Source organism: Ooceraea biroi, chromosome 11 (assembly GCF_003672135.1).
Source record: "Ooceraea biroi isolate clonal line C1 chromosome 11, Obir_v5.4, whole genome shotgun sequence".
Taxonomy (NCBI): Eukaryota; Metazoa; Arthropoda; class Insecta; order Hymenoptera; family Formicidae; genus Ooceraea; species Ooceraea biroi.
The window spans coordinates 7773507-7796209 of record NC_039516.1 but is presented as its reverse complement, the minus strand read 5'-3'; the positions used below and the strand labels follow the sequence as shown (position 1 = coordinate 7796209).

Sequence of the window (22703 nt, the reverse complement as noted above, 5' to 3'; positions counted from 1 at the left end):
GGTTGCTGCATTATTAGACTGACAAATCCCGTCGGCGTGCAGTATATCGCGTTTGAAAAAACGGAGATTTTAGTTTATCCATTGCTGACCATCTAGCATATGTTAGCCAGTATGATCGAAAGAAAAATTTATCTAATATATGAAATTGTCTGGCGATTAATAATATTTCAATTAAAAAAAATTAAAACAAAAAATAATTGATCTCTTGTATCTTTTCTAGTACCAGTCGCACCAGAACTTGACTAGACCATGTATATAGTTTATTTTTCAGTTAAGAACAAATCACTAAAGATATAGTTTATGTACGTAGGTGAACGTGTTGATTTCGTTTTACACGCAAACCAAACTCCTGGTTATTATTGGCTACATGTACGTGGGCTTGGCGAATGTGAGGAAAGTAGTATATATCAATTAGCAATCCTTGCCTATCAGAACAGTTCCGAATTATCAATGTCACCTAATCCGGGATATTCTGGTTTCTCTGGAAGAGTTGTAAGTATTATATTATTGGCCTATTATCGAACCGAATCATGAACATATTACCGAATTGATCATACAATGTTGAAAGAGATAAATCTGTAAAATAGTGGGATAAAAAAGTAAAAAATGTAGAAAAATATTGTTTTTTTGTGAAGCTTTATGTGTGTGTATTCTTGAAGAATAATTATTCTCTATCCATTAAGTATACGCACGCACGTACGCACGAATGCACATTTATATCAGCCAATTATTGAAATAAAAAGACAATCTTGAGATTCAACTTATTGGTTTACATTTAATAGAATATTGTTAATAGTACTACATATTATTTACCTGTCATTAATATTATAAATACAGCAATTTAATATTTTTATCGTATTTTAAACAACGTGCAAGCATCAAAAGTACTACGTCCAGAAAGAGCCTAAATCTAATGAACTTATCCAATGAAAACATCTCAGTTAAAATGATGTCAAAATATCGTAAATTGATAAGGCGTATGACTCCAACAAGACTGTAAAACATCCCATATATATGTTGATGGTGATCCTAACTGTCACTTAACCTAGACTCCTACATAGATCACTAGATAAGTTTTGCAATTTAGTTCTCTTTTATTTTCGTTCATTTAGTTTTGTTCAAAATAATTTCCGTTAAAATCCTTATATTTCTTCATACGAATAAACCAATCGGTAAAAATTTGCTGCCACTTTTCTTCTGGTAGATCTGCACATGTCTGGTCCATGTTCCTAAAAGCTCTTCATCGCTACTTTCGTCCTTTTAATTTTTGCTTCGCTAATAGATACAAACCGAAGTCACAGAGCGCTAGATTGGAACCGTAGGACGAGTGCTTAAGCACTTTCAAGCCAGAGTTTGCCAAAAACTCTTGCGTTAATTGCGCTGAATGTAGTCTAGTATTATCATGATAAAAATTCCAAGTATATTTTCGCGAACACGAACGGAGTTCTTTCAACTTCTGAACCACTTAAGTTAGACGTTCTTCCATATACCAAGAAGTTATATCAAGGACAATTCGCGTAATTAAAATACTTCTAATTGTAAGAAATATCATGATCTTCTTCCTAATCGATCGCGATTTTCGCATTTTTGTTGATGTTTCTTCATTTTCGAATAACAATACTTGATTATTATGTTTTGATTTGATGTCATAATACAGCCAGGTTTCGTCACCCATAACAAAGTTGTTTAGATATCGCTGAGTTCAGTTTTCGTAGTCTTTTAGCATTTTTTTGCAAGTCACTCTACATGCCATTTGCTCCTCTATGAGAGAATGAGGAACCTAAAATATATAAATCATCCGTACTTGTAAATGCTCATGTAAACTTTTATGAATACTTGGTGCCATTTATGAATACTAATCGCCAATGCTTCTCAATCTGTCGATCTGTCTGTTAATCGCCTATTTTTGGCAATTAGATTTTTTACCTTTTCGATAATATCTGAAGTCACCACATCAGATGGACGGCCTCAATGCAGCATGTCAGTGGAAAAATTTCCATATTGAAACTCTCGATACCAAGGAAACAGTTCTTTGATGATTCATGAAAATCATCAGAACATTTTTCAGTTCATCCATGCACTCTTCGGTTGTTATCCCCTCACAAAATTTTACTTTAAAATCGTTTAAAATCGAATTTCGTCTCAAGACCAAGGTTTTGGATCAAATCACCATGCAATATTCAAACGTGCACAACAGAGATGGAATGTTCAACTAATCAAAATTAACATGGTAGTTCTTCTATTGACGCATACTATTCAGTGATGCCAACTTTAAGGAACTGTGCTGAAAATAACTATAAATAGCGTATAGCAAAACTTGTCTAGTGACCTATGTAAACTACAGAGAGAGGCAAACTTGTTCGTTCTTCCTAATTGGTCAGTCATCATGTTAAATCTGCAACATCCTGCGTTCAAATGTAGTTGTCAAATATACACTACTCAACAAAAAATAGGGAACACTTTCGAAACCCTAAAAATTAAGCTATTTTCAAACCACTGCAACTCGACGAAAAATTATCGTAGGGAAAAAATTAAAAAAGCGTTTTAAAGTTCGAAGTTTCAACTTTAACGCGCTTTCGGTAGATTTTCAAAATTTATTTATCTTTCTTGGTCTATGCTTTAAAAAGGAACACATTGCTTTGTTCCTTAAAATTACGTATTTTTAACAACTTAAAACTCAATAAAATAAATTTCTTTCGAAAAATTCAACTCGCGTTCCATAAACTACAAAATTTCGCCTACAAAACGCTTTTTTTTAAATTTTCCTACGATTTTTTTGACCGATTTACACGATTTTGAAGTTAACCCTTTTTTTCTTGAAAAGTGACGTTTACCGCCGACATTAGCGTTACCCAATGTGCACCACGTGGAGGTTGCCGGTCGGATTTTGCACATTGTGTTTGTGTGTGTGTGTGTGCGTGCGTGCGTGCGTGCGTGCGTGAAAGGATGAAGTGGTGAGTGGGTGAATTATGTGCATTGTATGCATTTACTAGTAGCGTGTATTGCCTCCTCTCTGATAAATTACCATTTGTAGACGTTCTTGCATATTTATACATCTCTGCATAAAAGCTATCGGAATTTCATGCCAAATCTGCCTAAGCGCTTCTTCCAATTCATTTAAATTTCGTGGTTGTTCTTGGCGAGATCTTAATCGTCGTTTCATCTCGTCCCAAATGTGCTCGATCGGATTTAAATCTGGGCTGTTCGAGGGATGGTTCAGCAATGCGATATCATGTCGCTCAAAAAATTGCTGCGTTACGTTTGCCGTATGGGGACGCGCGTTGTCCTGCATGAACACAAAATTCTGCTGCAATCGACGCTTCAGCGGCAAAACGTGAGGCCGGAGAATGTCATTTATGTACCGAATGCTTGTCATTGCTGGAGGTGGCAGAAGTACCAAGTCAGTCCGTTCTGTCATCGAAATGCATCACCATACCATAACGGAACCGCCATTATGAGCTCGTATTGACATGACACAAAGTTGATCATAACGCTCTCCTTGTCGACGCCAAGTGCGTATGCGAGCATCATTGCCGTAAAGGCAGAAACGCGATTCATCCGAAAAGTAAACATTTTTCCATTGCCTTGCAGTCCAATTTATGTGATTATGCGCAAACTGAAGACGAGCTTGACGATGTGCGAGTGTAAGTCTTGGCACTCGTGCACGAGAACGTGAACGAAGACCAGCTTCTCTTAAACGACGACGAATCGTTTGTTCACTTACGTGATGCAAAGCCGGAATTTCACTTCGAACACGTCTTGCAGTAATCGTTCCTCTTTCAAAAACGTGGCGAACAATTTGTCGATCTTGTCGGACTGTAGTCACACGATGACGGCCACTGCCCTGACGTCTCGTGTATTGTCCTGTTTCTTCGTACCGTGAATAAGCTCTACTCACAACAGAAACAGATACGCCAACACGTTGCGCCACATAACGCATACTGTACCCTTCTTCCAGAAGTGCAATTATACGAGCAACTTCTGTTATCGGCAAGTATCTATGCGGCATTTTAACAATTTTGTAAGCAGTCCAGAAGAGCTGGATAATCGGACAGAAATATTCTTACTGCTCGTATCTACGACGCTCGTATGCAACTGTCTTTATTATAAACACGAGCGCGCGCGCCTGCGTGGGCCTGTGTGTGCGATTCACATTTGTTTTAACAATATATTGGGAAGCTCGTGTTCATAAGGACAGTTAATAAAGACAGTTGCATAATGGCGGTTCCGTTATGGTATGGGGATGCATTTCGATGACAGAACGGACTGACTTGGTACTTCTGCCACCTCCAGCAATGACAAGCATTCGGTACATAAATGACATTCTCCGGCCTCACGTTTTGCCGCTGAAGCGTCGATTGCAGCAGAATTTTGTGTTCATGCAGGACAACGCGCGTCCCCATACGGCAAACGTAACGCAGCAATTTTTTGAGCGACATGATATCGCATTGCTGAACCATCCCTCGAACAGCCCAGATTTAAATCCGATCGAGCACATTTGGGACGAGATGAAACGACGATTAAGATCTCGCCAAGAACAACCACGAAATTTAAATGAATTGGAAGAAGCGCTTAGGCAGATTTGGCATGAAATTCCGATAGCTTTTATGCAGAGATGTATAAATATGCAAGAACGTCTACAAATGGTAATTTATCAGAGAGGAGGCAATACACGCTACTAGTAAATGCATACAATGCACATAATTCACCCACTCACCACTTCATCCTTTCACGCACGCACGCACGCACGCACGCACGCACACACACACACACAAACACAATGTGCAAAATCCGACCGGCAACCTCCACGTGGTGCACATTGGGTAACGCTAATGTCGGCGGTAAACGTCACTTTTCAAGAAAAAAAGGGTTAACTTCAAAATCGTGTAAATCGGTCAAAAAAATCGTAGGAAAATTTAAAAAAAAGCGTTTTGTAGGCGAAATTTTGTAGTTTATGGAACGCGAGTTGAATTTTTCGAAAGAAATTTATTTTATTGAGTTTTAAGTTGTTAAAAATACGTAATTTTAAGGAACAAAGCAATGTGTTCCTTTTTAAAGTATAGACCAAGAAAGATAAATAAATTTTGAAAATCTACCGAAAGCGCGTTAAAGTTGAAACTTCGAACTTTAAAACGCTTTTTTAATTTTTTCCCTACGATAATTTTTCGCCGAGTTGCAGTGGTTTGAAAATAGCTTAATTTTTAGGGTTTCGAAAGTGTTCCCTATTTTTTGTTGAGTAGTGTAGTATTGATGTGAAATTTAAATGGATATATTACGAGGGTGAGTCAAAAATTGTCCATCTATCAACAAGCTTTCGTATTTCCTCATTAAAAAATGTTTTAGGCTAAGCTGCGAGCCACGAATGCACCACTGTGTTCACTGTCGACAATCTGCAAACTTCGTTTTGAGGTGTTAAAGCATCCTTCCTATTGTCCTGATCTTGCCCCATTTTCTTGACTTTCACCTGTTGGTCCACGAAAAGAAACCCTACGAGGACGAAGATTCACCTCTGAAGAAGAAGTGAAGACAGCGGTGCATTCGTGGCTCGCAGCTCAGCCTAAAACAGTTTTTAATGAGGGAATACGAAAGCTTGTTGATAGATGGACAAAGTGTATTGAAAAGCAAGGAGAGTATGTCGAAAAATGATGTATTTGTCTTTTTTAAAAGTTGATTAAAATAAATTCTACAGCCAGAGTGCGGATAATTTTTGACTCACCCTTGTATTATTTCTTGTAGCCACGGTAAGTAGAAATGTTTTCTCTATGTTGTTGAAAAAGTACAGAGAACGTTTCTGATATTGTGGGCTCTTTATTTGTGCCTAGCAGCACATATACAGGGTGTTCCGTGAGTCGAGGTAAATCGTTCGGGAGATGAATGGGGAACCAAAAACAAGAAAGAAAGTTGATATGAACATAGGTTCGGCAATGCATTGTTTTCGAGTTATCGCCATTCGTATATTGAAATTTGAAATTGCTTTACTTTCGAATTTTGTGTCAAATTTGAAACAAGAGATGGTTTTTATGAGTTTCAAAACATAACTGAAGTCAAATAAAAGTTGCGGGCTGCTTTAGCACTACCCAGGATGCACCACGTGGAGGTACAGCCCGCTTAGCATCCCTTGGCAGAGATCACGACCCCACAGTCCGTCACTCCTGTGGTATTTAGTGACTCCAAACCCTCTCTGCCGCGTGTGTGTGTGTGTGCGTGCGCGCGCGCGCGTGCGTGTGTGAGCGAGTAAGAGAATGTAAAAATTATATCAGGTGTTCGAAATGACCTCCTTCTGCATGAATGCAAACTCTAAGCCTTCTTTCTAAGGAGTCCCAAACTCTTTGTAGCACTTCCGGATTTTCCCTAATGTTTTCAAATCCATTAGTTATTCTTTGCCTCAGTTCATGGACGTTATTCACTGGCCGTTTATAAACAAAGGACTTTAAATGACCCCAAAGATAAAAATCGCACGGATTGAGGTCGGGTGACCTAGGAGGTCAGCGTACAGGTCCTCCACGCCCTATCCATTGTCGCCCGAATTTGCGTTCCAATTCTTGTCTAGCAATTAAACTAAAATGTACAGGTGCACCATCATGCATAAACCACATATTAAGTCGGATGTTGAGAGGGACATCTTCAAGTAGTACATCTAATCTATTTCTAAGAAATTCAACGTACATTTCGCCATTTAACCTATTTTCAAAGAAATGTGGTCCAACAAGTGAATTGTTAATGATTCCTCCCCAAACCGAACAACTGAACTGTTGTTGGTGTTTTTGTTGAACAATTGCGTGGGGGTTTGTTTCCATCCATTCATGTGTATTATGAAAATTCGTAACACCGTCTCTATCGAATGCTGCTTCATCTGTAAACAGAATTATTTCACTGAAAGTAGGCATGCGTTCTAATTCGTTCATGAACCATTGGCAGAAATTGAGACGAGGACCATAATCGTTTTCAGTCAGTCCTTGAACACGTTGTACATGATAAAGATAAATGGAATTTCTGTTAAGAGATCTCCATACTGTAGTTGTTAGCAGGCCTAATACTCCTGAGATGTTTTTGATACTAGTAGAAGAGTCAACCCGGAATGCGTTCAAAATTCTTTCTTCCGTGTTAGCGTTAATTCGAGGCCTACCCTCTCTTCGACGCTGTTATCTGCCCAGTTTCTCGCAGTATTCTATTAACATTTTGAAAAGATCATTGGTTCGGTGCGTATCGCCCAGGAAATTGTTCGAAATACAATCTTTTTGCTTCTGTAGCGTTACCTTGAGCGAGACCATGCATTAAATGCATGTCGACTAATTCGTTAACGGTTAAACGATTCATTATTGATAAATAAATTGCAATTTTAACGAACTGCCTTTCTTTGTGAACGAATTCAGATTGTGAAGCGATTGAACTATTGAAATCTGCTTTGATGTGACTGAGAAATGCATTAACAAATGCTCTCTAATTTTGATGTGCTCACGTTGCTAGTCGAACAATCAATACCTAGCGCTTCTTCAAGTTCGCGTCAGAGATGCCAGATTGCAGCCGCGGCTCCCGGCTAATCGCCGTGAAGTGGGGATGAGTTTCCTCGTACGCTCCCGCTACACATCGTGTCCGTGCGTGGTCCGTCCGTTCGCGTCGCGAACTTGAAGAAGCTTCTTTGAAAATAGATTAAATGGCGAAATGTACGTTGAATTTCTTAGAAATAGATTAGATGTACTACTTGAAGATGTCCCTCTCAACATCCGACTTAATATGTGGTTTATGCATGATGGTGCACCTGTACATTTTAGTTTAATTGCTAGACAAGAATTGGAACGCAAATTCGGGCGACAATGGATAGGGCGTGGAGGACCTGTACGCTGACCTCCTAGGTCACCCGACCTCAATCCGTGCGATTTTTATCTTTGGGGTCATTTAAAGTCCTTTGTTTATAAACGGCCAGTGAATAACGTCCATGAACTGAGGCAAAGAATAACTAATGGATTTGAAAACATTAGGGAAAATCCGGAAGTGCTACAAAGAGTTTGGGACTCCTTAGAAAGAAGGCTTAGAGTTTGCATTCATGCAGAAGGAGGTCATTTCGAACACCTGATATAATTTTTACATTCTCTTACTCGCTCACACACGCACGCGCGCGCGCGCACGCACACACACACACACGCGGCAGAGAGGGTTTGGAGTCACTAAATACCACAGGAGTGACGGACTGTGGGGTCGTGATCTCTGCCAAGGGATGCTAAGCGGGCTGTACCTCCACGTGGTGCATCCTGGGTAGTGCTAAAGCAGCCCGCAACTTTTATTTGACTTCAGTTATGTTTTGAAACTCATAAAAACCATCTCTTGTTTCAAATTTGACACAAAATTCGAAAGTAAAGCAATTTCAAATTTCAATATACGAATGGCGATAACTCGAAAACAATGCATTGCCGAACCTATGTTCATATCAACTTTCTTTCTTGTTTTTGGTTCCCCATTCATCTCCCGAACGATTTACCTCGACTTACGGAACACCCTGTGTAAGGATAGCCGTAGATACAATAGGTAAAAACTCTCTTTATTTTGTACGTCTTATACACACAGCGTATAAAGTCCGACTAGTTCCTTCACCCGCGATAACCATATATCCCTCCGCGGCCGGGCCAATCCGCGCGGCTCGAAGTCGCGGCACGCTTATCCTACGCGTCGCCAGTAGCGATACACGCAGTCTTATATCCTGCGCCTCTTTTACACCTGTATATGCAGTCTAATCTTTTCATTCATGTATCGGATTCTCATTATAATTCGTTTTTTGATTGAAACATTACTGTATTGGCTTAAGATAGCAGCGACTTCAAGTGTTTGAAACACATAACATCACCTTTTCATATAACATTTCATCGTGCATAACGTCTAGTGTCAATTTTGTGTTATATTTTATTAGGTCCTTGACGTTGTGATGACAAACGATAGTTTTGATGTTACATTACTGTGACTGAGACGTTTTCAATAGCTTGCAATTCTTAGGTGGTAACCTTAATTCCTGCCGTTTTTTCGTCTCCAAAATTGATTTGTTTCGAAGGAATGATGAATGAACCTCAATCAAAGTAATTTCCTCTATTTTCTACTACTTCTTCCCATCTCTCCGGCAATAGGGCAATCCCACGCGGTAGAACGCGGTGTCGTTCGAGGCGATCCATTCATCCACCCATTTTTGGACTTCTTCGTAACTGGAGAAGTGTGTTCGTAAGTGCGTGTTGCATCGACCGGAAGAGATGGTAATCCGACGGTGCCAAGTCTGGAGAGTACGCTGGATGCGGGAGAACTACCCATTCAAGCTCTACAAGTGTCTATTTCACGCAACATGCGATCAAGCGTTATCATGCAAAAGAATGACTTTCCGTCGATTGTTGGCTATGGATGGTCTTTTTTGCATCAACTCGTCACTCAATCGGCATAATTGCTGTTGGTAGCGATCAGCTGTAACGGTTTCATTTGAACGCAAGAGCTCGTAATACAGCACACCCTCCTGGTCCCACCAAATGCAGAGCAAGGTCTTATGCCCGTGAATATTCCTCTTCGGCGTTGAAGTGGATGGTTGGCCGGGATCCACCCATGATTTCCTCCGCTTGGGATTATCAAAATAAATCCATTTTTTATCGCCAGTTACGATACGCCACAAAAAACTCTTTTTTCTTTGCCTGGCAAGCTAAGAAGTCGCGATATACAAACGATTTAAAATGGCATTTTTTGACAACTCATGTAGTAGCCATATCCCTTCCTTATGAATTTTTTTTATGGCACGCGAGCGTTTTGAGACAGCCATTGGAGCAACATTTAACGCTTTCGACAATTCAAAAAGCGTTTGAGCTGGATTCTCATCGAGCAATTCTTACAGCTCAATATCTTCCAATTTTTTCGGCTGTCCGGGACGTTCTTTGTCTCTCACGTCAAAATCACCGTTTCGAAAGCGTTCAAACCAAACTCTACATGTTCTTTCCGATGGAGTGTCATCACCATACACTTCGGATAATAAGCGATGCGTTTCAGCTGAGGTTTTCTTGAGATCGAAGTAGTGAAGAAGCACATGTCAGAAAAACAGCTTATCGCGGTTCATTTTCAATCGATTGGAAAATCTCTTTGGCGTCGAGAAATCTAACCTGTGAGGACTGAATCACTTTCAGCAAGTCTAAACTACAAAAGATATGCGACTTCACCGTCGAAACTCGCAAGCGTTGGAGCTCCCTTCTAGTAGCGAGCGGCAGGAATTAAGTTTACCATCTAATACTTAAATATTTAAAATTCTAATATTCTTGAGTTAAAAAGATATTAAATCTACTTAATATTATGAACTGTATAAGTGTCTTTATAATGTGTACTGTTAATTTACATGACTTGTGTCAACTTTCATGTTGACTTTAGTTGATTGAAGTCGATAGTCCTAGTGTAATAAATGAAAAACGTATTATGCACAAATTATTGGATATAAATGTATAGGATATAAAAATGTCCAGTGTCACAAGTTACAGGAAAAAAGTTTTTACAAGAATAGAATTTATTAATATAAACATAAAGATGTAAGATATACTTTACTTATATTTTAACATATTTGCTATCACGAGCTACATTTATATGACACATAGATTTATCGTGATATATCAATATCACGTATTTGTGACAGAAATTTTGTTTCATTTTATTTTTGTGATGATACAGATAGTTCATGGTATTAGAAATAAGATAATAAAAGGTGTTTTATAATGGACATTTTGTTAAACGCAAAACAGTAGTAAACGCACACGCGTGCATGCGCGCATATATACAGTCAGTGGCACAAGAGCGTGTAGGTTGTTTTTCCTAGAATAGTGTCTTTTGCAAAATTATGAAGGGTAATTATGCATTTTAGGGGAGTCAGCTCCGATAACCTTGACCTTGACATATGTTGTCAACAGTACCCTCCTGAGTGACCTTCAAAAGGTTTTAGCCGTCGCTCGTTGTTCATTAAAAAGTTATTAACAAAAATTAAACTTAACATTAACTCGATTAAAGCAGAAAATAATTTGTATACACCTGTTTTGTGTTTTGGTTAAAATAAAGAATACTTTGTATTTATAAATAAACTATTCTATATAGTAATAATTCACTGCTTTAAAGAAATTTTGTTCGTTCATATTCAAAATAACTACTATATTTTCGAAACTTATGTCCCCTTATGTGTATAATTACCGGTTATATTTTCTGAAATTGGAGCCCCGGACATATACGCTCGGTTTTCAGCCCGCTTCGCGGGAGGGCGGGGAGGGAGGGGCTTAGCCCCTCCCCCCGCCGGGATCCGTGCCGTGTACCAAGTGATCAAAATCTGTGTGAAATTTGTTACACTTTCTCCGGCCTTGGGGGGGGGAGCGAAGCCCCTGCCCCCCGCCCTCCCGCGAAGCGGGCTGAAAACGATGCCGATACCATCCCACACCGCCCCCTATGTCATTCGTTCCTAGTCTCCCTGCAGTTCGTTTCTATTTTTTTCGGCGGGAGTGTAGATGGACGGGCTTTGCCCTGCATACACATTATGTTGTATAAAACAGCTTTGTTCGCTGTTTAATAAATTATATGTTTGTATAAATTAAATCATTTGTTTAATGAATAAAGCCTCGGACACATACGCTCGTTAATGTTAGGCGACAGTTGAGTGTTCGTTTTCATCCCGCTTCGCGGGAGCGATATCCACATAAAATAAATAACAAAACTGTGGAGTGAAAACTATTAAACTTCTTTTGTTAATAACTTTTTAATGAACAACGAGCGACGGCTAAAGCCTTTTGAAGGTCACTCAGGAGAGTCACCTGTATAATATATGTCAAGGTCAAGGTCATCGGAGCTGACTCTCCTAAAATGCATAATTACCGTTTCAAAGTGAAAATCCGTTTTTCCCAAAGCTTTATCTTCATCATCGCTCATATATTTTCAATAGCATTAGCGTCGAGAGACTGTGAAGGCTAATTCATTGTAATAATGCCATTTCTATTCCGTACATGTTCGACTTCTGTGTTTCGGATCGTTCTTTTCTTAGATATCATCTGGTGTTATCAAGGCCATTTACGAGAAGACGGTAGTAATGGCTTTTCATATTCTGTTCTTGTCTGCATTCAAGTTACCTGTAAATAATGTAAAACTCCAAAACCTTGTTTATAAAAGCATCTCTATACATGCACTTTAATTGAATGTTTAACTGTGCTGGACAAACGGATTTTCACGCACAATCCATACACGTGTTCCTAGAATCCATGCCTAAAAAGAAGCCTTATCAGTAAAGACATTTGAAAAATCTCGGTTGATATTATCCTTTACTCACTGCAGTCGTTTTTCCACATGCATTGTTTCAGAAAGATTTAAGTTTCGTGCTTTACCACCCGAGATCATAGACATTTAAACAATGTTTAATTGTTCTCGGGCTGATGTAAATACCTTTTTTGATTAATAATTTCTAAGCCTGTTGTACATATAGGATTTTTCTTGAAAATCGCGACAATCGTCTTATCTTCTCATTCCAACGTATCCGTTTTCTCTCAGGCAAGTTATCATAATTTTTTATCTCTTTATATCGTTACACCCACTTACTTATGAACTGCTGTAACTTTTCCATGTAACCATGGGCACCGGCTGCAAGCGATAATTTGAGACCTTTCGGATACGAACCATTGCCTCGAATCGACTAGCATATATAGCATTCATCTTGTTTTCGTAACTTTGTTTAGGTTATGTAGGCACTAACGAAACTGAGACTTAGCTTGCAAAGCTAAGTTCTAACTTAATGTATTATCAAACTTGCCACATGAAAATGTTGCATGTTAGATACCAACTGTTGAAATTATTGTCCGCATGCTTTTATGCCACTGACTATAAATATGTATGTACGAATTAATAATAATATGTGTTAATTAATTCCATAAATTCATGTTTCAGTTTAATCCATCAAATTCAACGGATTGTGGATATGACGTTTGTGTGACTCAGTTACAGAAAATCTACCTTCCAGGCGAAAATGAAGTACCGTTGCGTCGAAAAGCAAATACCTTTCTTCTAATGTCTTTTGATTTTTTTGACTATAATGCACAATTGAGTTTATTATTTAATACACAAAATCAGGATTATAAAAGATTTTTTGGTAATTATTGCTATTTAATATGTAAATAATATATAATTATAAACTTCATATATAACATTCTTATGATCATGTTACAAACTTTTTTATGTTGTAGCAATTATTTATTAGATTGTAATATAAGTTCCCCGTCATATAGGCCCTGTAATATAAGTTTTATGATTTTCTAAGAAAGTTTTCTTTATTTAAATCAAATGGATGATACAACATATCAAAGATATTGTTTGGAAACAACCGTGTAAACGACAGGATATATAGGCTGATTCTAATTCAAAAACCAAAATGCTAAAAAAAGATTTCGGGCCGCATATTTTTGTGCAGTAGAATAGAAGGAACATCTTGAGACAATCTTGGATAATATTTATCTTGAATAATATTTAATTATTACTTTTTATTAAAAAATGTTCAAATCTCTTTGATACTGACAAGGGCAGGGCGCGAAACACGGAAAACGGATTTGAACGAAACTTATATGTATCAATAGTACTTGATTACTAATAAAACACGTTACACGGATAGAGGCCAATGCGTCCTCGAGAAAAGATCTTTTATATACAAGGTGGCCCATTTTAATTTATACAATCGATTTTTTAAAAAACTAAAAGAGATACGAAAAAATGTTTCAGACAGACATGTCACGATTTCGAGGGGGACATAAGATGATACCATTGGTTTGACCTTGAATAGTCGTTTGAAGGTCACGCGAAGATCACCTTCAATTTCTTAAATTGAAACCCCAACTTTTTAATGCAGATTCTTATTCTCCATCGAAAAGTAAGTAACTTTTGTCTGAAACATTTTTCCAAAAAATGTCATCTTATGTCCTTAAAATGTCCTCAAAACTCATCTTAAAGATCATTTTAAGAACATAAGATGACATTTTTCGGAAAAATGTTTCAGACAAAAGTTACTTACTTTTCGATGGAGAATAAGAATCTGCAATAAAAAGTTGGGGTTTCAATTTAAGAAATTGAAGGTGATCTTCGCGTGACCTTCAAACGACTATTCAAGGTCAAACCAATGGTATCATCTTATGTCCCCCTCGAAATCGTGACATGTTTGTCTGAAACATTTTTTCGTATCTCTTTTAGTGTTTTAAAAAATCGACTGTATAAATTAAAATCGGCCACCCTGTATATTACAATGAATGAGAAAATTAATTGTATGTGTATGTACAAAATACCTCTCTTCTGCATCATACGGTCAGGTGTGCTCTCGATTGTAAAATTTTGCGTCGCGTTTCTATTTTCATCAGCAACGTTTACTTGTTCTTCAACATTTACTCGTTCTTCAATGGCTACGTCAGTATTGGAAATATAATATTCATCTGATGGTTCTGTTTCCTGAAAACATATAATATATATATATAATATATATATATATAATATATATATAATATATATAATATATATATAATATATATATATATTATATATATATATAATATATATATAATATATATATATATATTATATACAATAATATACAGGATGAGGCACCTAAAACGGGCCACCTGAATATCTCGGCTGTTATTGGTGATAGAAAAAAATGTGCCAGGCCAAACTTGCATGGTTTCGAGGGACACATAATTTGTTCTAAATAGTTTTATTATTAAGTGGACGCGTAGAGGTCATATGAAGGTCAACTTCGTTTTTTTAAATGGTATAATATGTTTTTTTACGTACCATCTAGTAGAGCGTTTGAAGATGCGCACAATGATCTACAGGTCAAAATCATTCAAGGTCACTGAAGGCCAACTGCAAGGAAAAATAATTTACTTTATGTGAGCGATCGAATACTTTATTTAGGTAATGGCGATTTATTATGTACCATACACTGCTACTTTATTAAATGTTCAAAGTGGTGACCTTGAGCATCGATGCATGCTCTAAAGTGTTGCGAGAGAGATATCACAGCATGTCGAATTTCGTTCGGATTAATCGCGGTGCAAGCTCTTGTTATACGCTCTTTCATCTCTTCTTTGGTTGTCGGTATTTCATTGTATACTTGCTGCTTTAAGTTTTCCCATAAATAAAAATCCAAGGGTCTTAAGTCTGGCGAACGCACAGTGAGGAATTTTGTCAAAAAGCTGGTCAAAAATCGAAAAATGAAGTGTCGAGTTAGGGTCTATTGTCCTTGAGAATCGATAAAGGACTGTTCCCTAGATAGAATCCCGTTGCCCTTAGTCCCCTACTAATTTAAGTCGAGCAGGTATGTCAGTTGAAAGTAGGCCTTTATGGACGATACACGTTTCTCACGCATTGCGTGAATATTTTCATTGAACTTCGAGTGCTAATAACTTTGTAAATAAAAGTGATAATCAAGTTCTGCAAAATGGATGCTCTTCCTGGAGGATTGTAGACGATTTTTCTTATTTACATTTTTGAAATAATGCTTGTGTTTGTTTTACGACACATAACGATAGTCCGACAAAGTTTATATTTTCCTAAATTAATATTTACTTCGTGTAGACTTTAGTTGCAGATCCCGCTAGATCCCGCGTTCTTTTCTTTTTCATCTTGTAGTCTTACTATTAGCAACTAAAATTCACAATAATTAGCTGCTACTATCTGCTACTCTTGTTATAAGGTTATTACAACCACCTTATTACTTTTCTCGATATATCTCGAAAAGTATTCGAAATATCAAAAAATGTTTTATACAAAAGTTTCATGGTAAAAACGCCCGTATTTAATGAAGTTAATAAAATTTTTGAAAAATAATTGTTTACATAAATTGTTTACAAAAATTTTTGAAAAAATTGTTTAAAAAAATTATTTAAAAAATGTTTTATTGATGTCATTAAATAGACATTTGTACCATGAAATTTTTGTATAAAACATTTTGTAACATTTTGTATTTTTTTGTTTTTATTTTTTTTAAACTTATAAAAATAAACTCTACCCTGCACCACATTATTAAGTCTAACATTATTTTTCCAGACATTTTCGAATCTGATTCGTAATCGGCAACCCCAAACATTCATTGATATCAATATTGATGAGTATTTCATGGTTTGCTACACTATATTAAGACCGCCATTTTGTTTTTGCAAATTTATATATTGGATTTGTGATCAGCAACCTCGAAAACATAAGTCTACCAAGTTTTGTGCAAATCTGATGATTCCTCGATTTATGGCCACGTTTCAGTGAAAATTCCCCACTGTGGAACGTGCGGGCCATTTGTGATTTCCTGCTAAACCGAATAAAAAATTGTTTTAGACCGAATCAATATGTTAATTATCTTATTCTCTTTCTTTCTCTCTTGTGAATATGTGTGTGTGTGTGTGTGTGTGTTCTGCACACGTGTGTGTATTGTGTGTATGTGTGTAACATTAGAATTAAGTATAGAATAAGTTTAATTATTTACATTTGTACATTTAAATACTAAGAGAATTTTTTATTCGGTTTAGCAGCGCCAAGTATTTTCAAAAAACACTTATTTGTATTGACGTATTTATATGTATTAAAATATTTATTCGTATAAAAATATCTGCTTAATATTATTATATCGTTTATTTTTTTCAAATAAAATCTTTAAGACTGTCTTAAAAACAATCATAAGATGTTAAAACCAATCACAGAGCCGCATTAGCATTAGTTTTGTAGAGTTCTTTTTTGAAAGAATTGTTTGCAGTTAACATGGTTTTAAATAAGAATAAACAATTAATATCGGCCAAAGAGTAATAATAAAAAGTAATAGATTTTCTGGTTTACATAAATACCCATTGTAGTTGGCGCAATTTGTTAATATAATTAGTTTTGTAGAGTTCTTTTTTGAAAGTTAAAGAAACTACCACATTGGTTTTTTCGAGTTAGTAACAACAGCAGTTTCATTGCAACAGTAAAATTATTTTTTTCGTGCGTATTATTGAAACTATACATAAAATAAATAAAATAAAATGTGGCGTACATAAAATCAGTGATGCCATATGATTTCATGCAAATTGTTCTCTCGCCTGAGCGAGACTGAGACAGTATGCTCCGAAATGAACGAAATCAGGCATCACTGTAAATATGAACATAACAAATTAACACAAAAATAAAAAATGTTTGCATGCTGTTATAACTTTATGGTGGACTTCCACACCACCCTTGAGGTTCCACTAATGGCGCGTTAGTTTTTTTAAAGTGGACCTTCGCCTCGAACCATATATTGTATTACACATACACAGTTTTCTTGACGAAAATAAAAATCGGAGAATAAGTCTAATGTAAAGAAAGAATGATAGAAGTTTCGTTTATGTTTCTATCATTCTTTTTTTACATTCCATTTCTGATTTTTATTTTCGCTAATGTTAGAATGACTTTTTTTTCGATTTAAGACGCAAACAGATATGTATATTGATATCATATTCAAAGTGATTTTATAACCTTACATACCATTTTCTGACTAATTTCTCGATACCGCATGATGATCTATGCGTTAATTTTATTGAATTATCCGTAATCATTTCTTCTATTTACATCCTATTTATGCATGGTATTCATTCTGTATAAACAAGCAATAGAAGTAATAATAAAAAATACAATATTTATCGTAGTACCAGAAAATCTAATAAATGATTATGTATTTTAATATTTGAGAGAAAATAAGCCGTTTTTCGCAGCTGCAACTCTAGTCTTGTAAAAAATATGTGACTTGGCTCCTTCTGTCTTGGATATTTTAATTTATAAATTTTCATAGTTACGCGTCACAATAAAAGAGAATGCTACGATACTGTCAATCTTCAATTGTTTCTTGCAATTGTTGCCTAGTAGATTACTGTTTTCTCGGCTCATTTCGATCTCGTATTTCGTATGAGACACGAGAGTACGTAAGTTTTCGAGATGAGTTTCACAAATAGTGAGATGTGCGACATGCTTCTCATTTATGGAAAGTGCAATCGACGACCGCGGGAAGCTGCGAGAGTTTATGCTCGCAGATATCCACATCGCAAACAGCCATATTATAAATTGTTTGAGATTAGAATCGCAATTGCGACAACACGGACAATTTAAACGTATTAAGCCTACAGGTACATATTTATTTATGAGATTTTCTGGTAATATAATTTTAAATATTGTGTTTTTTTACGTTCATTAATTGTTTTCGTACAGGGCGACCGGCGTGCATAGATACTAATCCAATTTTACAGATGGTTCGTGACGATCCAACCATCAGCACACGAACCATTGCGCGGAATATAAATGTTAGCCAGAAAACGGTATGTAGGGCTTTAAAGTCGGCTCACTTCCATCCTTACAAAGTTATTCTGACTCAAGAGTTGCGTATCAATGATGAACCCCGCAGATTAAGGTATTGTCGGTAACTCCTTAATGTAAGTGAGGACAATTATTATTTTACAAAGTACATTTTGTTTTCGGACGAATGCACTTTCCATAATAATGGCATCGTCAACCGCCATAACTTACATTATTGGGCCGCCGAGAATCCTCACTGGATACGACAAGCGAACACCCAAGTCAGGTGGTCAGTGAATGTTGGGCGGGCATTCTCGGGGACCACATCATTGGGCCATATTTCATTGATGGTAACGTCAATGGTGAAGGGTACCGAACATTTCTCCGAGACAAACTTGTCGACTTGTTGAATGAGGTGCCACTGGAATCACGTGTTAACATGTGGTTCCAGCAAGATGGTCATCCTGCACACACCGCCAAGGCGACAAGAACATTGTTGGATGAGAAGTTCGGTACCCATTGGATTGGTCTCCATGGTCTCCACGAATGGCCGCCGCGTTCACCAGATCTCACACCACTTGACTTTTTTCTGTGGGGACATCTCAAACAACAATTATACGCAACGCCACCGGCTAACGTTCAAGATCTGAAAGACAGAATTGTACGAATTTGTCGTACAATACGTCCACAGATCTTGCAACGGGTACGAAATTCTATCTTGAACAGAGCTATACTTTGTGAGAGGATGGAAGGGGGCCACTTCGAGCACCTACTGTAAAAAAGAAAAATAGTGGCGTTTATTAATTGTGTTAATAGTGGTGTATAAGGCTCCAGGCGAAGGTCCACTTTAAAAAAACTAACGCGCCATTAGTGAAACCTCAAGGGTGGTGTGGAAGTCCACCGTAAAGTTATAACAGCATGCAAACATTTTTTATTTTTGTGTTAATTTGTTATGTTCATATTTACAGTGATGCCTGATTTCGTTCATTTCGGAGCATACTGTCTCAGTCTCGCTCAGGCGAGAGAACAATTTGCATGAAATCATATGGCATCACTGATTTTATGTACGCCACATTTTATTTTATTTATTTTATGTATAGTTTCAATAATACGCACGAAAAAAATAATTTTACTGTTGCAATGAAACTGCTGTTGTTACTAATGTTGCATATTTGATGTAATAACGACAAATTTCTCTATTATAAAATAATATAATATTATAACTTAATAAAATTATTCAACATTACAGCAGAGCGTAGAACAGAAATTATTTTATTTTTATAGTTCATTTTAGTTTTACAGTAAACACTTTTTGCTAATTTAACGAAATTATTTTCAATAACATTAGTATTCTTAACAAATGGTATTGCTATTCATACAATAACTTTACAAAATTTACTTAAAACAGCGTAAAATATACTTTGTGCATCTAAATTATTTTTTTCCGTGCGATATCTGTAATCTGAATATAGTTTTAACTTGCCTGTACATCACGGTCGATCCACGCAGCTGCCATCTATGTGCCGGCCAGTTAAGCAGAGGTGCAGTCGGTAATCCATCTCTCGTGGTAAAAGAATGAGACAGTTATTAAGACTCACCCTGTATATATATAATTTTATATACGCATAATGTTATATATATATGTCAATCGACTATTTTGACGACAGCGAAAAATCAACTATTTTACTGCATACATAAGAGTACATTGATACCCTCACGTATACATCACATCTATTTTTTAGATAGAATGCACCTGCCTATGTATAAGGAATTTTCTATGGATCGATTAGTACAGCGACAGAACAATGAATGTACAAATACATTCAACAAATTGACTATTATGACGACATCACTATTCTAATACACTTATGAGAGACTTTTCTGTAACCGAAACCTTGTGAAAAAATTTAATTCTTAGTTTTCTATATTTATAATTAGCGCACAAACATTTCACGGTATTCCATACACAAATAAATCGAAAGCGTCTAATTCTTTCAGGATATAAAAATTCAAATCCATGTTTTCTAATTCAATAATTTATGCATGAACATAACTTTTTTATTGAAATAACATTCGACATGAATACCACACGCACGCACGCACGCACATGAAATGATAATGACGAAATTTGAAAGATACATGGTTTTAGTGTATGTAGAATATGCGTTTCAACGTTAGCACGGTATTCTGTTTGGTTTTATCAAGAAAAAATAAGAAATGTATATTAAATACGCGGTTATTAACTGAAAAAGCATAACTTTTTCACTTATTTGTTTGTTTAATTATTTCGGCAATGGCAACGCTGTCTCTTAACGTGTATACTTTGACATACGTTTGACATGAATGAGATGAGAAGTGAGAGTAAAATGTATTATCAACTACAGATGTGCAACATGCATTTACACGACATTTGCCGTCCTTCTCTCTGCTCGCGCGCTCTCTCTCTCTCCCCCTCTCCCACCCCTATCCTCCCTCTCCCTCTCCCTCCCTCCCTCCCTCTCGCTCTCTCTCTCTCTCTCGCGCGCGCGCGTCAAGGTGTACATCGGGTAATGCGAATGCCAGCGGTGTGTTAACTTTGAAGCTTCATATTTTAGGCATGGCTTGCGCAAAAGACACAGGTGGGTAGTGTTTTGAAAACGTCTCGGAAAGAGCTACAAGAATATGCAATAAAAAAATGAGGGGTTCCGTTTAAGAAAACATCGATCACATTGACCTAGCCTTGAAATGGTCCCTCAAGGTCAAGTGCACACCTTCATCATTTGTCTCCCTTAATATCCTACAATTTTTGTCTGAAACTTTTTTCCATATCTAAAGCCGTTTCCGAGATCCAAGGGGTTGGGTCAGACTTTAGAGATACCCTGTATATGTATACAGGGTGTTTCTAAAAGGTCTGGTCAAACTTTAACCACAGATGCTACGTATCAAAACAAAGCAAAATGTCCATATAAACATGGGTCCGGAAATGCTCCCCTTCTGAGATAACACAAGATAAAGTCACTTCATAGGCTTCTTTGGCTCAATTACTGTAGTAATGTCTTTTTTGTTTCGCCGCGGAGAAAACCTGAGCCAGGTTCGATCCCGGCCTTGGGGGAGCGGGAGATATGGGGATTGTTACCACTCTAAAAATCCCGTCGTCGCCTGCCTCGAGCGAGTGACGGAGGGACACCGGAAACTCACGAAAACGCCGTGAAGTCCGTCCTCGCCTACGGGAAGTGACGCCCAGTTGCGCACAGAATAAATCGGACACAACAGGTTTAGTGAATCGGACACGGACCCAATCGGACACAACAGGTTTAGTGAATCGGACACGGACCCAATCGGACACAACAGGTTTAGTGAATCGGACACGGACCCAATCGGACACATTGTCAATCGGACACAGTGGTTACCAATTGCACACAGTAGGAAACGGATACACGATGGTTGCAAACGGACACAGTAGGAAACGGACACATGTTCCGTGAGAGTTTCATTCTAATAAGGAAGAGTCAAAATTAGATGTAGAGTAAACATTGCTTTGTCTTGCAAAGTACATGCGTGGATACAGTGTGGATACTTTCCCAGTATAAACTTTCTTTAATATTATTAAGTTTTATACTAGGAAAGTATATGCTTGGGTGGAAGAGCACAAGGAGACGAGCTTCGCCCGTCACCTAGTACTCTTCCACATAAAAAAAATAACAAAACTTTGGGGTGACCAAAAGTACTGCGTGGAAGTTACAATGTAGAACTTTGCTTTGTGTGGAACCTCGCTTCATATACTCTCAGCATATGCTTTCTAAATTTATTAAATATCGCACGTATGCGCAAAGTAAGCATGGTAGCATCGCTACGCCATATAAAGAAATAGAAATAGAAAAGTCCTTAAAAGTAACATTTCCAGGTTAGGAAAACTGTCACGGAACATGTGTCCGTTTCCTACTGTGTCTAATTGCAACAACCGTGTGTCCGATTGCAACCACTGTGAGTCCGTTTCCTACTGTGCGCAATTGGCACTGTGTCCGATTGACAATGTGTCCGATTGCCACTGTGTCCGATTAGCGTTGTGTACGATTATCACTGTGTCCGTTTCTTATTGTGTCCGATTGGGTCCGTGTCCGATTCACTAAATCTGTTGTGTCCGATTTATTCTGTGCGCAACTAGGCGTCACTCCCCGATTCTTAGAGTGGTAAAAATCCCCATATCCCCCGCTCCCCCAAGGCCGGGATCGAACCTGGCGCAGGTTTTCTCCGCGACGAAACAAAAAAAACATTACTACAGTAATTGAGCCAAAGAAGCCTATGAAGTGACTTTATCTTGTGTTATCTCAGAAGGGGAGCATTTCCGGACACATGTTTATATGGACATTTTGCTTTGTTTTGATACGTAGCATCTGTGGTTAAAGTTTGACCAGACCTTTTAG

At 37.3% G+C, this 22703-nt stretch overlaps 1 protein-coding gene across 1 annotated transcript in view; it reads left to right on the top strand.

The window, feature by feature from the left end:
• The window catches only part of LOC105283087 (laccase-2), a 138832-nt gene that overhangs the window by 76827 nt on the left and 39302 nt on the right, over positions 1 to 22703 (top strand). The window contains exons 3-4 of the mRNA XM_026973590.1: positions 311 to 492; positions 12916 to 13117. Of these exons, the coding sequence (XP_026829391.1) occupies positions 311 to 492; positions 12916 to 13117 (384 nt within the window). The remainder of the gene's footprint in view (positions 1 to 310; positions 493 to 12915; positions 13118 to 22703) is intronic.